General features: G+C 38.3%; 1 protein-coding gene across 2 annotated transcripts in view; it reads right to left on the minus strand.

Moving 5' to 3' along the window:
* LOC132099021 (protein lin-7 homolog A-like) overlaps window positions 1–11982 on the minus strand; it is a 56639-nt gene extending 44657 nt beyond the window's left edge. For both annotated transcript variants that reach the window (XM_059505389.1, XM_059505390.1), the window contains exon 1: window positions 11849–11982. In XM_059505389.1, the coding sequence (XP_059361372.1) occupies window positions 11849–11888 (40 nt within the window). In that variant the 5' untranslated portion in view covers window positions 11889–11982. The remainder of the gene's footprint in view (window positions 1–11848) is intronic.
* Window positions 11983–15385: the final 3403 nt, after the last annotated feature.

The following is a 15385-nucleotide window of genomic DNA, read 5'->3' on the forward strand; positions in this document are numbered from 1 at the left end:
ACTCCGTTCTCAAGAGCTTTAAAAGAGAAATAAAACTTTATCCTATCGGGACCCGTTTACACTCCCCACTATAATTCATTATGAGAATATGAATTTTAATGTGGCTGTTAACAGACCAGGGTTTGTATTTTAATTTATATTCAGTATTCACAGTGCAATCTTCTAGAATTTATTTTGATTGTTGATTATTAATTGACAGATGATTATTAATTACTTTGTAGTAACCCTTGATACAGTGGAACAAGTGAATATAAATTAATCTTGGTGTTTATACTGCAAAAATCAGACAAATACCTGTAAATTAAAATATAGAAAGCTAGTTTTTAAACAAAAATTAACCTTTTAAATAAAACAGTGCTATGGTAATTTCAAATGTAGAGGAAACTCTTAGTAAAAAATAAAAAAGTAACCTGAAAAACAATCCTAAACCTACAACGGACAAAAACTCATATGTCTCAGCACTGTGGAGGTTTCCTTTTCTAGACAGGATTTAATAACAAGGACATCAATCTCTGTGGCAAGATTGTGGCAAGCGTACAGTACACATCGCAAGCCCACAATTCAATCTAGAGGACTGAGTCCACAGCAAATGATTTTTCTGTGTTAAAGGCACAGTTGAGGGTGTGACTGGACACTGTGCGCATATGAATGAGTATTTCCCTGCTGTCATATAATCTGCCCTGTCTATAGTGCAATATAATTCTGCATATGTAACCTAACTGCACAGAGTTGAGGGGTCTCATGGTAAATATCACAGTTCAATTCAACTCTGAGAGTTGGAAATTCCAGCGTCTTACTCCAGCAGTTTCCAACCTCAATCTGCAACTCTGATCCATTGATATACAGGTGTATGACATCATAAAAACATGGTGGCACATAGTTGATGATATCAGTGAGTGAAAGTTCCCACTTTACAGTACATGAATATAAATCCTGTTTAGCTCATTTGCATAGACATCTGCGTAAAACAAGCTAAATAAACTTCTCTAATCTCCATACACCTGCAAAGGTTAGCATTGCATGGCATCGTTTATGGGTGCAGTATGCCAGGAGACATTCTTGTTGACCACTGAACACCTGCAAAGCTAACAGGGGCCAAATTCTTCTTCTTTACATGTCATTTTTCGACTTTAAATGGAACGCATTGAAACCAAGCTGTACCAAACACTGTCTGAAGTTAATAGAAAAACAGGTTTATACACTGTATATCCAAAATAAATAAATTGGTTTGAAATCAGCATGAAATACCATTTGCAACCTAGTTTACTTCTGTAATATCCTGTTTCACTAGGAAATAGGCCAAATTAATGTGGATCTGGACTTTTCTTTATCAGGAATTGATTGAAACATTGGAGTTTCATACACAAGTCACGATTAAACAGAAGTAGCAACATAGTTTTGTATTGTGACTTACGTCCAGGTGTAATGGATTATCAAAAATGAAAAAAGAACAAGTAGAGCAGGGACTTTGTCCTATTAATCAGCAGGCTTTAAGGGCCTTCGGAATTACTGAAATCATCTGGTGCAGTGATACGGAAATGTAAAGCGGTCAAGACTTGCCTGGAACTACTTTAGTCGTGCATTTCCCTGAAAATAATTGAACGCCAATCAGATTCAAGCATTCCACAGCCCCCGTAGTATAACTGGTCTTAATGGTCAAAAATGGACAGAGCCAATTACATTTTGAAGCTGGGCACGATAAGACCATGAACATGTATTGAGTAAGAGTAAACAGGGTCTGTTTTGATTTCATGTTATCTATAAGCTAATTTTTTAATTTTTTTCACATTATCCCGTTGTCATTCATTACATTACAATTTTTGGTTCCTATTATATACTCAGTTATAGCTAGAGTGGATAAAAAGCTTTCAGGACTGACTAGATAGTCAGCCAAGACACTTCTACACAATATTTCACACATTTCTGACAGGAACTATTTTCCTAAGGATCACATTGTCCTCGCCATTTTACATGCCAGAATGAATTGCCTGAGAGAGTGCTAACCATCTGCCGTTTTCCAGATTCAGACGGCCATCCTTTACGGGCCAGGGAAGCCTGAGGAAAACGCTGGTCTCCGGACAGCAGGCCTGCCAAAACAGCAGGAGCTAAAGCAGTACCCTTCTCTGGTGTCCGGCTCATATCCCAGAACCTCACTTTATCAAACCCTGTGAATTATCAGTAATTGGCCCAACTGTGACATTCCCGACTGCAAAGGGCACATAAATCACCTCGCAGTATAATAGCTCAGACGGCGAGCTATGCAAGTCCTGCACAAATGACCTCACAGAGCGTTTTTTCCCTGATGTCTGACTGATACCACTGTCTGTCTTTCTAGACCCTCTCTTTTTCATACACACAATTACTTGTGACACATACGGTCTTGTTCGGATAAAAATAGCCTTAGATATGATCCCTTGATCTCATTCTCAGGCTGGTCAGGGCTTCTATCTTCGAATGGATGGACTAAAGTGGAAAGAAAGTGTTCAGAAACACTTTTGCCTAGAGGAAATATTATATCACTGCTTTTTTATGCAATATAATTCAACGGTACTTTATACAAGTCGTGCAACCATCTTATAGTTGGCAATAGCCTTCAAAGCTTTTGAACAAGTGAATAGCGTCGAGTCTCGATATTGTTTCGGGTCAATTTCCTCTGAATATCTTCCAAGAGAAATGTGTTCAAATTCAAGTATGTCACAGAAGAACACTTAATGTTTAATTCAGCAAAGTACTCAGACAAATTTTGTCTTTCTCTATAGAAAAAGAGGATTTCAGACCAAAATCAATATGACATGAGCAAGGCTTATGCATTAGTAGAATGAAGCAAGGATGGCACGTGACCTAAAAACAGCCCAGGACTTCTGTCAGCCTAATAAAAAATGAAGGAATGATTCCCCCAAATCAGCATCCCAAGTGCATCCCAATATTTGTATGGAATACCGAAACCTTTAGAAATTTTGATGACTTCTATAGAGTACCATAATAAATAGGATTCCTGAATATGGCAAGGTTGGAAAAACTATGAAAGAAAGAGGTAAGCTGTATTAAAAATTGCATACTGTCTGAGAAGGTGGTACTTTTGGTAAAGAACCTGCTTTGCAACCATTAAAAAGTATGTCCTATAGAGTATGAATGTGAATGCAATCCAGATGTACTACATCGGCCATGTTGGCTTTGTCATGTGACTAACTGTGTTAGTGGTGTGGCTTCATCTCTTATGGCTTTGTGGGGTAAAGTTTCAATCAAATGCACACTCCAACATCTCATTTGAATGCTTTTTGCCTACTGTTTTTTTGAATACTCTGAATTCGGAAATACTACTCTTTTGTTGTACTGTTTTTTGCATACTATATCCTCCTAAGACGCAGCAATGGGGTTTTTGTAGTTACTCTGTAGTGGACATTATATTTTAGTGAATTTCTCTGAAACCTCACATATCACAGTTTTAAGTCTGGGTGTCCTGTACAGAGCACATTCAGGGCTTTTCAGAGATACTAAATGTTTGGAAGTTTCTCCATAACCACTCCGTCTCCGTTAGGAGACACAACAAATGAATAGCAAAATAAATTATATATCAATATTCTTATGAAATATTAGATATTATTATGAAAATCTGGGCAATTATTACTCCCATTATTACAGTTCTTTTTTCAACATGCTGTGATGTCCCAACAGCACATTCATATGCAAATTAGGCACAGATAACATTGTGTTAAATGGGAAAACCAGTTTATGGAAATTGTACACATATATAGCATAAAGTAAAATTGTATATCAAATCATTTTGAAGCCTAAAAATTGATTGGTGAATTTTTTTTTTTTTTGAAATCCCATTGTTTTTGCCTTTTCATGTCTATTTGTGTCATTGAATTTTTTTTTTTTTTTTTTTTTTTTTTTTTTGAAAAACTGAGTCCTGGTGTCCTCTACAGAGGACCTAGCATAACATATGAATAAAATATAATTTTTAAAAAATGTTTTTTTGCCAGACAGTACACTTTTTTCTTATGCTCTAAACAATGTAATGACATGAAGAAAAAAAGTACTAAATTCACAAAGCTTTTAGTCAGAAATTAGGCATATTTGGATGCAGCAGTATTTTAAAAACACATTGTCAGTCTTTTTTTTCTCCCTTTCCTAAGCTTTTACTTTGTATATAAATTTGGTTTCGACGTTTGGCCCACAAGTGGACCGACCCACCAGGAAAGGTTGCGTAGCTCCGTATGACCCATCCATCCTTTGAATGAAGGAAGCCAGAGGAGCAGCCTAATCAGGTTTTAGTGCTCCAAAATTCCTATATTCCCTGTTTTCAATCTCTCCTTCAGGATAAGTCAAGTACAGTTCTGTTTTCCAAACCAAGCATTCCATCAAATGTCTAAGATCTGGGTTCGAGTTTCTTATAGGACTATGAGTCCATGCTGTACACGTTGACAAAGTATCTTATTGATTTTAGTTTCCTAGATTAACCTTTCATGTTGTACATAAGTGACACCTCCACATGTCCTGAATACACATACTCTCACAGCCAGCAGTTTTTATCTTTTAAAATCTGTTATTTAAATACAATAACAGGAAAATCTTGCAGCCTTCAGTTAACCCGGCCGTATCCAAAATGAAGGGACACACAAGGTTATTTTCTCTCTGATCAAATTATAGCTGCAATTCAGGCTCCTCACTATGCCTGTATAACCTCAAGCATAGCAATGCTATGGCTTATTGCAAGAGATACTGAATAATATGAGGCCTGTGGTGTTTTGGATTTCTGCTGTCATAAATCTGCCTAAGTCTGCTATCATTAAGCATAACAATTACTTTGGGGTTTCTGGCAATGCTAAAAATATGTCACAGAAATAAATCAGTTTTTACTTAAATTTGATTGCTTCTGGAGGCCCCTTTGTAGTTTCTCCAGTATACTTCTCTAGTGTAAAGTGTAGACGGTCATTTTCAAAAGTGTGCTCTTTTGAGTAGCTAAACCCCCCATAGACCCAGCAGTGTAAAGATGAGTTTACTCGGCCCCACTTTGGTCTCACAAGAGACCATATGAAATCTACGAGAAAATACAAATCATAAGAACACAATTTAATCCGATACAATAATCCAATGCATGATGTATTCCTGGCTCTGAGTATATGATCTGTTACATTGGACAACATACAAATCAAACAAAACAAACCATGCTGAGTGATGGAGACAAACCTAGAGCACTCCTATTAGCGTTCTGATTGGTCGAATGGGTCGCCAATGTCATGTTTGCATTGCTTAGTGCAAAAAGGGTCTTTAATTATAAAAAGTCCAGTTTTTAGTTAAGGGAAAAATATTTTCATGAACTGGTTCTTTAGAACAGTTCATTTAAAAGAACCATTTTCACCAATTTATGTATTTCCTTTATGCTATCATGACATGACAAACTGGTGTGGTGTGTATTATCTGCTTTTATAATGTTCCAGTATTATGTAGGCATGCTTTATTCAGTTCATTATTATTATTATTAATTATTATTTAAAATAAGTTTAGATGTACATTAAACTTTCTCTTGTTTCTGTTGGATTAGAACGTTGTGCTGTTCTGTAATTGTTGATAAAACTGTCATACAGTCTATAAATAAAAATAGGTATGTTTTAGCGTTTTAGCTATTAATTATAATTTAAATGTAAATTTTAATTTTAATTAAGTTCCGAGTGATTTTTCATATATCATCGGTTCACTCCGTATGCTCCTACTATCAGTTCACTCATTGGTTCATGATTTAACGAGTGATATTTGGAGAACCGCTCGGATCGATTCGTTCAGACACTGTTTGTGAGTCGGTTCAATTGATTCATTGTGAAGATCCGACTCAAAACAACAATTCGTTCACGAATCGGACGTCGTTACTAGTTTTGAAGCAACGCACAGTTTCCACGTATCCACAGCGCGTATGCTAGAGGTGCCTCATTTCTCTTAAAAATATCTCTATCGCTTTGCTTGGGGACGCTTTAAATGCTTCGAGTTTCCATAGGCTACTATTTGATCTGCTGTATAACCGTATATAAATAACGCAATTCATTTGCGATTTAAGCGCGTGCAACGGCCCACATTGATGACAGGTCACGGACCGCTGATGATAAATCAGGCCACGACGAGGTGATAATATCACAAAGGCAAGCTTTTGTCCACATGACTTCAGACATTTCTTCTTTAAGCTGTATAATGTGTGTAGGAAGCATCGCGCGTACAGAAGACTATTCGAACGTTCATTCGTTGGAATCCGGTTTTATTATAGACTGTTAAAGCAGTGGCGGATGCAGAACGTGACAGATGGGTGGGCCTAGATTAAGTCGAGGTGGGCCTGAATTTATGGGTGTTCCGAAATCAAGGCTGGGTTTCCCGATAACGGTTGTTTCTTAGCGCGAAGACTCTAAAGGGGGCCACACACCGGACGCGCAGCTCAGCGCCGCGCCGCGCCACGTCTAGGACAACGCTCACCTGAAAATCCGATAACATCAGCAATTTTCTGATTTCTGTAAATAAATATAAACTAAATGTATATTGCAGCACATGGTAAAGTCCGTATATACATTAACTACGATTTGAGACACATAAATGTAAACACGGTCCTGAGCCGTTGCTGGGCATTATATTATATATTTATTTACAGAAATCAGAAAATTGCTGATGTTATCGGATTTTCAGGTGAGCGTTGTCCTAGACGTGGCGCGGCGCGGCGCTGAGCTGCGCGTCCGGTGTGTGGCCCTCTTTAGGAAGCTGATATATCTTCTTATGTGCGATGTTACCGGGTGCTGTCCGTGGCGATGGTGCTGAATTGGTTGATATCGATGGCTCGAGAATCAATTATTCTCTCGTGCAGGGGCTTTTTATGTAAGAAAGCGGTGTTCTTTATAAAAGAAGCGCTTCAGAAATAGTTGAAATTTCATTTATTAGGACTCATGGGATATTATAAAAAATAATCCAAACTATAATAGCCTAGCCTACATATTTTTAAATTGTATCATATATTGCTGCCATAATAACCCATAATAACCCAATAAACCCAATTTGTATGTGCTTTCGTCTCTTTCCCATTTTTGTTCGCTGAGGTGGAGCTGCGATTAAATTTTGTTCTTGTAAATACTTTACAGCATTTCAATAATAATAAAAGTGTACATCTTACGTATGGTGCTCGGCAGTGATCAAAAAGGATTTTAACAGTGTATTTTGAATTTCTTCTTGTAAACTCAGAGATGTGGATTCAGACGGCAATTAAATCACCACACGACCTGTTTGTCAAAAAACAGTAGGTACTAATTTGGACAGGGATTTTTATTGCGGGTTGGGTGAGAAAAGACACTGATATTATGGATTCGGACGGCACTAAAATCACCGACTTACTGCTGTAAATGTTTAAAATACCGTATGAGCCCATGAGAAACAATATTAGCGTCTGAATAGGACTTGACTGACAGTAGCCTATGCTTTCACTGACCTTTAAAAGCGCTTTTTAATTAAATTAAATTAATTAAATGTTAATTAAATTTGTTTTTATTAATTAATTAATAATTCCCATTTTTTTTTGTTGTGGTGAAGCTGCAATGAAATATTGTCCTTGTAAATACTTTCCAGCATTTCAGTAAAAAAAAAAAAAGTGTAGCCTAAATAAGAAGGTTTCGGGAAACGCTGAAACCTTGAGTCCTCTGACGTTACAAGGTGCTGTAGCCATTAAAGAAAACGTATTTAGGTTAATATATATGTTCAATATTATAATATACGTTTTTATTTATTTAATCTATGGTTATGAAAAGTGAACACTGAACAGCATTATAAGAGGCGCAATATGACATGGTCAGACATGATTATGACGACTTCATAGGTTTGTTTTGTAGAAAGACTTTCTTTAAAGTGAATTTCGTTTTGTATAAATTGTATCTTAATTTTAATCAATTTTTCATCAACCAATTGCAGATATAAAAACAAGCAAATATAACAGACAATAATCATGGAGGCGCCTGCGTGGTCACTTGCATTGCACGTTAACTGGAGCGCATCTCATCCTAACTTAACGAAACTCAGTGTATGACACACAGACATGAGAAATACATCAAATGCACAAAGCTTGAAATGTCTTTAAACGAAATAATTCAAAACGAAAAAAAAAATTAAGGTTATAACATGGTGTTATTCAAAAAACGTTTTCCACTTGTCTAGTTCAGGGTGCTTGCAAGAAAAGTTCTCAAAGTGATTATAGCTGAAAGCTGCTCGGGAATTCTTTTCTCATTAGAATCATACTGTAACGCAATGAAACATTCAAACTGCTTTATAATGGTAAAAAAAAATGTTTATTAGCCTACTTATTTTGTAATTTAAATTTAATCTACTGTCAAAACTGAGCTAAATACATAAGCCTATATAACATAGGCTATGGCTACCGAGCCAGGAACATATAATTCACAAAAAGGCAACATTGTGATAGTGCATAGGGAAGATCAATTAGAGAGCACGTAGCTCTAACAAAATAACAAAAAAACAACCACAACATAACACTCTATTCATTGAACATTTAAAGTAATGACATGTTAACTGAACGAATATTTAGGCCCTGAACAAGAGGCTGAGGTCAACCCCCACTACACGTTTAGCTTTCTAAAAAAGCAACATTATTTGAGCTCAGAGGCTCAAAGTAGCCTACTTAATAGTCTCATCCTGCTATCAAGCCACGGCCTACATGTAAAGAAAACCATGGCCTATACCTTACCCGGCTACACAAGGCGGAGTCGCCTGGGTTTTGAATTAAAGATGCTTATGATCTCGTCATAATCCAGTGTTTCTGTCAGTTCTCTTTCAAAGGATAACAGGGTCAAATTGTTCAAGCGTTCAGTCACCATTGATGCTCTCAAGCGAGTGTTGATCCTGTGAGTAGCGGAGAAAAGTCTTTCAACACTGCAGGACGTCATGGGTAGTGTGATGATGGCCCTTAACAGACGGTTCATTCCGGGGAAAATATCAGCAGCGCAGGCATCCAACAATTCAATTAGTGAGGGCATTTTGTCTTTGTCAGCTTTGCCCTTGATGAATTGGGTAAAAAAGGCAAATTCCGCATCACAGACTGTTATCCCATACAAGCTGCAAGGAGATTTGATCAGTTCTTGTGTGCCAAAAGTGGTGGATCCTGGGATGAGGGCAGCTGAAGCTCGCATTATTCCGTAGGTGTCGTCTTTAAATCGGCTGTTCAATTCAGCCATCTCGTTATCCAGAATACAGTTCCAGAGTGCTCTCAGATCACCATTATTTTTGATAGCGGATGTTTTTCCCAATGTTGTGGTGACAATAGACTGACTAAACTTTGCAGGCAGCTTTCGCTCACGAGACATTATCAGATCCCAGCATGCTATCTCGTATTTATCCATCAACTCCTCTGTCAATCTGAGAACTTTGTCAAAGTCACCATCTGAATCATCTCGAAAAGTGGCAAGGGTGGCTTTCAATGTTTCAATTAAGGAGATGCAGTCTGTCACGCAGATTGCTGGACTTTGCAGCCCCTTTGTGGCAAAATCGCTGCACTGAAACAACTTGCAAAACACAACAAGCATGAAAATGAACTTTTTTGTTTGCATCTGTTGTAATAGGTTATCTGCATCTAGTTTTGTCTGTCCACTTGTCTCAGAATACTCAGCAAGAGTCTCAAGTAACACGTCTAGCATTTCTAAAACTTTATGAACAGATCCTGATTTAGAGCTCCACCTGGTGTCACATGACCTTTCCAGTTCCTTACATGGGCGTTCTGGATGCATTTCCTTCTGAAGTTCCACAAACCGAGCGTGCCTCTGGGCCCCAGTGAAGAAGTTGTGTATCTGATTGATGACAGTGAAAAAAGTACTGACGTGTCCAGATGATTCCGCAGCAGCACAAAGCACTAAATTCAGTCTGTGGGAATTACAGTGTACATACACAGCTTTGGGAAATGTCTCTTTCAAGATAGATTGAACGCCTCCTCTGTGCCCAGACATGACCGATGCCCCATCAAAACAGAACCCGACACAGAGAGAAGGGTCCAAACCAAGTGGTTCTAGAATTTCAAGGATCCTCTGCGATATTCCTTGAGCAGACAGGTCAGCTGTTTTGACAAAGCCCAGCGCTCGTTCTTTGATTGTCCCACTATGGATAAATCGAACACAGACAGCAACTAGCTCGCGTTTCGAAACATCTTTAAACTCATCTGCAAGTATGGCAAAATATGTGGGCCTAGGCTGTTCTTGCATCTCCGTTTTTATCTTCCTGAGTAGAAGTGAAGCGGCAGCCTCAAGCAGCTCGTCCTGAATGTGGTGGGACATGAGTGTAGCATTTCGTGGCAGTTCAACAAGTTTTTTTTTTATTTCTGGGTCGTACTTCGATATAAACTCGAATAGCTCCAAAAAATTCCCCTTGTTTAACGCTTCCTGAGTTTCCCGGTGCCCTCTCAGGGGTATCTCCATTTTGGCACACTGCATGACAACATCCAGCACAACTTTGACGTGCTGTCGATTACGTTCAATGAACGAAATGGAATCTCCGTGCATCTGATTTAATACAGTACCGCTGCCTTGTTGCGCATGACTTTGTTTGTAGGAGAGTAATTTTACAAGTGCAGAAGCATGTAGCTTGCTAGACTGATGCTTCTCACAGACCTGGCCGATACGTTTCCAATTTTTGAAACCCTCTTTAGTAAAAGTCCCCTCAGTGTGCTGTTCAGGAAAATGCCGACAGGCTTTACAAAAAATCAGGTCTTTCGACTGGCTATATTCAATCCAGTTGAACCTTTCATACCACTTGGCGTTGAAGCTTCGATATTTCCCATCAATTATGGTACTCGGGAATGCCTGTAGATGAGGTTGGGTAGCAGGTTCCCCCAGAGCTGACAGATCCGACGGTGCAATTAAGTGTAGCAGTGATCGTCGATTAGCCATAGGCAGATCTGCTTGCCGGTTAGCATCAGTGGAGGTCGTCGGTTCGGAGTTAATCTCCGCTCCATTCTCAGAGCCAGTGGTTGTTCCATTACGATCCACAGATTGGTCCTCCAAATAATTATTAATCTCAATACGAGGTTTTTTAAAAAAATGAGTGAGAGTAACTTGTTTGGCCATACTAAGAAAAATCAAGATACCGTACACTTCTAGCGAACGTTATAACCGTTGGTTGTTCGCGTCATAGATGGTTCGCGCCAGATTACAATAGAGCGCGCTACGATGTTGCATTGACCAATGAAAACAAGTCACCAACACACTTAAATATTAAATAGTTATCAGGCTTACTTATAATTTTACTGTTTTAACATAACATGTTATAGATGAAATACACCACATAAAGTAGTATCCATATTTAACAATACAGAGTAGTATTTTATTTATTTTTTTATTTCTGATTGGGCGGGCCAGCTGTCAATGTGGGCGGGCCCAGGCCCGTCCAGGCCCGCCCACAGCTCCGCGCCTGTGTTAAAGTCTATAAAACAGCCAGCCTCGAATTCAGTTTCGCACACTGAGAAGTTGTACAGTCTTCTGTAAAGTAAAATAAGGACAAAATAAAGAAAACACACTGCGCGCTGCTGTGAGCATCCGCAAAGTGTAAGCTATGTATGAAACGAGTGCCTAAAGTGCTTTATTAAAATAAACCGAATACAGATCGCATTATTATCACACGCACTAGTGGCTCCTGACGCACAGAGCGTGTTCTGTGCATCACCGTCATCATCATCATCATCATACCTTACGGACACGAGCCGAATCGAGAAGGCAGCATCACCAAAACACCAACAGCCCATGATGAGCCAAATCCAATGATGCAAAAATTGGACAAACGACTCTTAAAGTTAGCTCCAGCAGGACGTGCGTTTGGCAGTACTCACCTCGCTCTAGGGTGAGCGGATGGACTGTCATTGTCGCCATGACTGTGCTGTGTTATTATCAGAGAGATAGAGAGAGAGACTGGAGCTGCCGCATCAGAGCGCGCACTGTAGCGGCGGAGAGAGCGAGAGCGCGCGGATTGGATCCCGTGCAGATGATGGGAGTGGTTGGGAGGGGAACGGGATTGTTCACCATGTGTGGCGGACGATTCGGAATGGGGTGTGAATCGAATTGAGATGCAGAGTCTGCACGTTACGTTTAGAATGGAATTGTACATTTCCTTACGCTTGTCGAACGTGCACAAGACGTTGAAAAATGAAAGTTCTAATGCTTGACGAGCATTGGTCAAATCAGACGTTCAAAATTCTAATTTCTAATGGTTGTTGAACAATTGCAATTTCTCCAGTTAGGGACAAGTTACAAATCACCTGATTCACTTCTCTCATGCTTTCTCCTTATTCCACATGTGATGAAGAAGAAGATCCCTGGGGCAGACACAGCAGATTTTACAGGGAAAACCTCATTTTTATGTAAAACAGTTACTTTTTTTACTTTATTTATTTGTTGTTAAACGAATCAAAGTTACGTTATGTTTTTTTGTGTGCCTGTGTGTAGATATCTTTTTAATGCATGTTTTGGTTGTTAGCTATAAGGTGAGTATGTTAGTTATTGTATTACAAACTCTTACAAACTCTTTCTTGATCGCCAAAGGATTATGTATTAGAGTTCCTTGTGATTGACCATTTTTAGCTGGATAGTTCAATAAATGATTGAAGTAATTAAAATCTCTTCATCTTAAATGTTAAACAAGGGCATAAGCTTTAAATAAGACGACAAGAATGTTGTATTAGATCTTCCCTGCTCATACAGTGATCAGAATCATCCTGAAGGGGGTTTAGATTAATCTCCATGAATATATTCAAGAGCTCTAGACCTGAACCCCTGCGTTTTAGTGCACAGGGTTAAACGCTATCCTTAAATTATGCAGAAGCAAATCCCATGCATGACCTATGATCTTCGCCGTGAACTGACAGCAGCAGCTAAAGCACTAGACAGTGTGGCTCTTACCACTAATTTGCTGCCTGCAGTGTGAATGGAAGCCCTGTATTTCATATTGTCTGGTGTCTGCACACAGTAATTATGAGCACTAGACAAGTCTTTGGCAGCTCTTCTCTAGTTTATTACATTCTTTCATAATGGTATGGTTAGAATGAACTTTGCTCATTATTTAGGCCTCACAAGTACTGTAACAGCCATAAGGAGAGGTGCACTGTAACTTCATTATTTTCCTAGACTGATTCATGGTTAGATAACACTACTTTGCTCATGAGTCAATTGTAGACAGAATTTAGATTTTCAGTTCAACTATTCCTTTAAGAATATTCAGATGTTTCAAGCTTGCAAGTGCATGTTGGTTTAAAAAAAATAACAACACTGATGGATTGCTCTGTCAGGCCTCCAGCTGCGGACAGATGTGCAGTGGTAAAACTAATGGGATGGATGAAGGGCTTAAAGCCAGAGAGAAAGAGGCCATGGGGAGATTATGCTCTCATGGTCATATGGGACACAGCCTCTGGAAAACATTCTGATGGACAAAAGTCCGATTAACAGAGTGTGCTGGGAAGCTGCCCCGATAAGAATGAATTGATTTCTGAACGGATGTGTAGATATGAGAGCAAACAGAAGGAGAGAAGTAAAGAGAAGAGACTAAGGTTTTGTGAATGAGTATAGTAGCTCGCATGAGCAGAAACACTCTGATTCATATTTCTCTGAAATGTGTTATATTAGGCCTGTATGTAGGTCAGGGTTGAGCAAATTGCACAATTTATAAATTAGCTGTTAGAATTAGATTCAAATTGGCCGCATCCCACAGAATCAGCTGGACTGACAGGATGAGGAATTAACTCAGTAAAAAAAAAAAAAAATAATGCAATGTGCAATGAATTAATTCGTTGTGTGAGAAAACATAAACATGTGAATTAATTTAGACTAATTATGTTTTTTTATGTAATGCATAATTTTTTCGTTTATATATTAATAAGAAATACAGATTTCTGAAATATTAAACCTGATAACATAGATAGGATACAAAAATATTAAAATATTAATATCTATAAAGTCTTTGGTATTTGATCTTTGACCGTTGTTCAAGAAATTATTTAATCTAATAATTAACTGAATGAATTAATAAGTGTGTATGTGTGTGTGTATATATATTAATTAAAATATTAAATATTCAAAAAATTTAATTAATGATTAAATTGAAAATAAAGACAATAGCAAATGTATTCATTTGTAATTTGTAAATATGACTTACTGTTCTGCATCCTGTTTACTATGTCAATTCAAATCCTATTCAAATTCAAGGATTTAAAAGGCATTTTCAATTAAATACTGAATGGTGCACAATTGTATGATGTGGGTGTAAAGCAACAAGTGAGTACACGGTTTAATCTGTGGCTTTTGGCAAAGATGTCACATTTTTTCTCCACGCCTGATTTTAGCTTGTTTTGAGTGGAAGAGTCAAAGGAAGAGCTGCCTTATTATTTAGTGTAAAAATACTAAGGTTCATTCAATGTAGCTGCAGTTTCCTCAAGAAAACAGCATCTAGTCATGTGGCTGTCAGGAAGTTTTGGAACATGACACCATGTCCCTGTAGGGCGCCTTTCAAACAGAGTCGTGTTCGGTTCAACGATAGCGTATAAAGAGATGAAAGTGGCTTGAAGGGGGCAGATACAAGACGGCTGCTGTTAGCTAACACATGCGTGCTTGAGAGACAGCTTGCTTTTGTTATTTTTCCCCTGTTTAGCACGGCAGAGGCAGATATTGTTGTCTGATTCATGATGAATGGAAGCGTATATGTTGCTTTGACATGTCTTAGAAAACAAACCAAACAGCTCGTCATTGTGATATTTGGATATGTCAAACATGGCCTGCTTGTGTGCTCTTCTTAGTGGTTTTTGGTAAAGCAAGTGTCACTTTTAAAGTTCCTCATATTTTGGATTAAGTGACCTGCAGGTGGGTTCATACAAGGTACAATTTTGATTACAATCCTTTACTGAGTAAAGTTAGATCCAAATTTAAGCCTTGTGATTTATACAATGATTTACACAGCTTTACAGCTCAAATGATACATGGGTTTTAAGAAAAGAATATATAAGAACACAGCATTTCCCATATACTGTACATTATTGTTTCTCCTCTGTTCCCCGCATTTCTGAAATGTGTAGATTTTTACAAAGCTCATCGTTCTGAAAGGCAAGTTGTGTTCTAATTGGCCAGCTATACAGTGCGTTGTGATTAGATGAATACTTCAAGCGTGTGACAGAAATTATTACGCCCCTTAACATACGGTCACAACCAGTCAAAATCAATAAAACCTATTACAAACGAGGTATTTGTTGCATCCAGTGGGGACATATTTTTGGATCATAATGACAATACCAGCAGTTCTCAGTTCCAGTCCTTGTGCCCCCCAGCTCTGTTAACACACCTGATTCAGATAATCAGGTCATTAGAAATGAGCTCTGTGCATGAAC

The sequence above is a fragment of the Carassius carassius genome, chromosome 22, assembly GCF_963082965.1.
Source record: "Carassius carassius chromosome 22, fCarCar2.1, whole genome shotgun sequence".
Classification (NCBI taxonomy): Eukaryota; Metazoa; Chordata; class Actinopteri; order Cypriniformes; family Cyprinidae; genus Carassius; species Carassius carassius.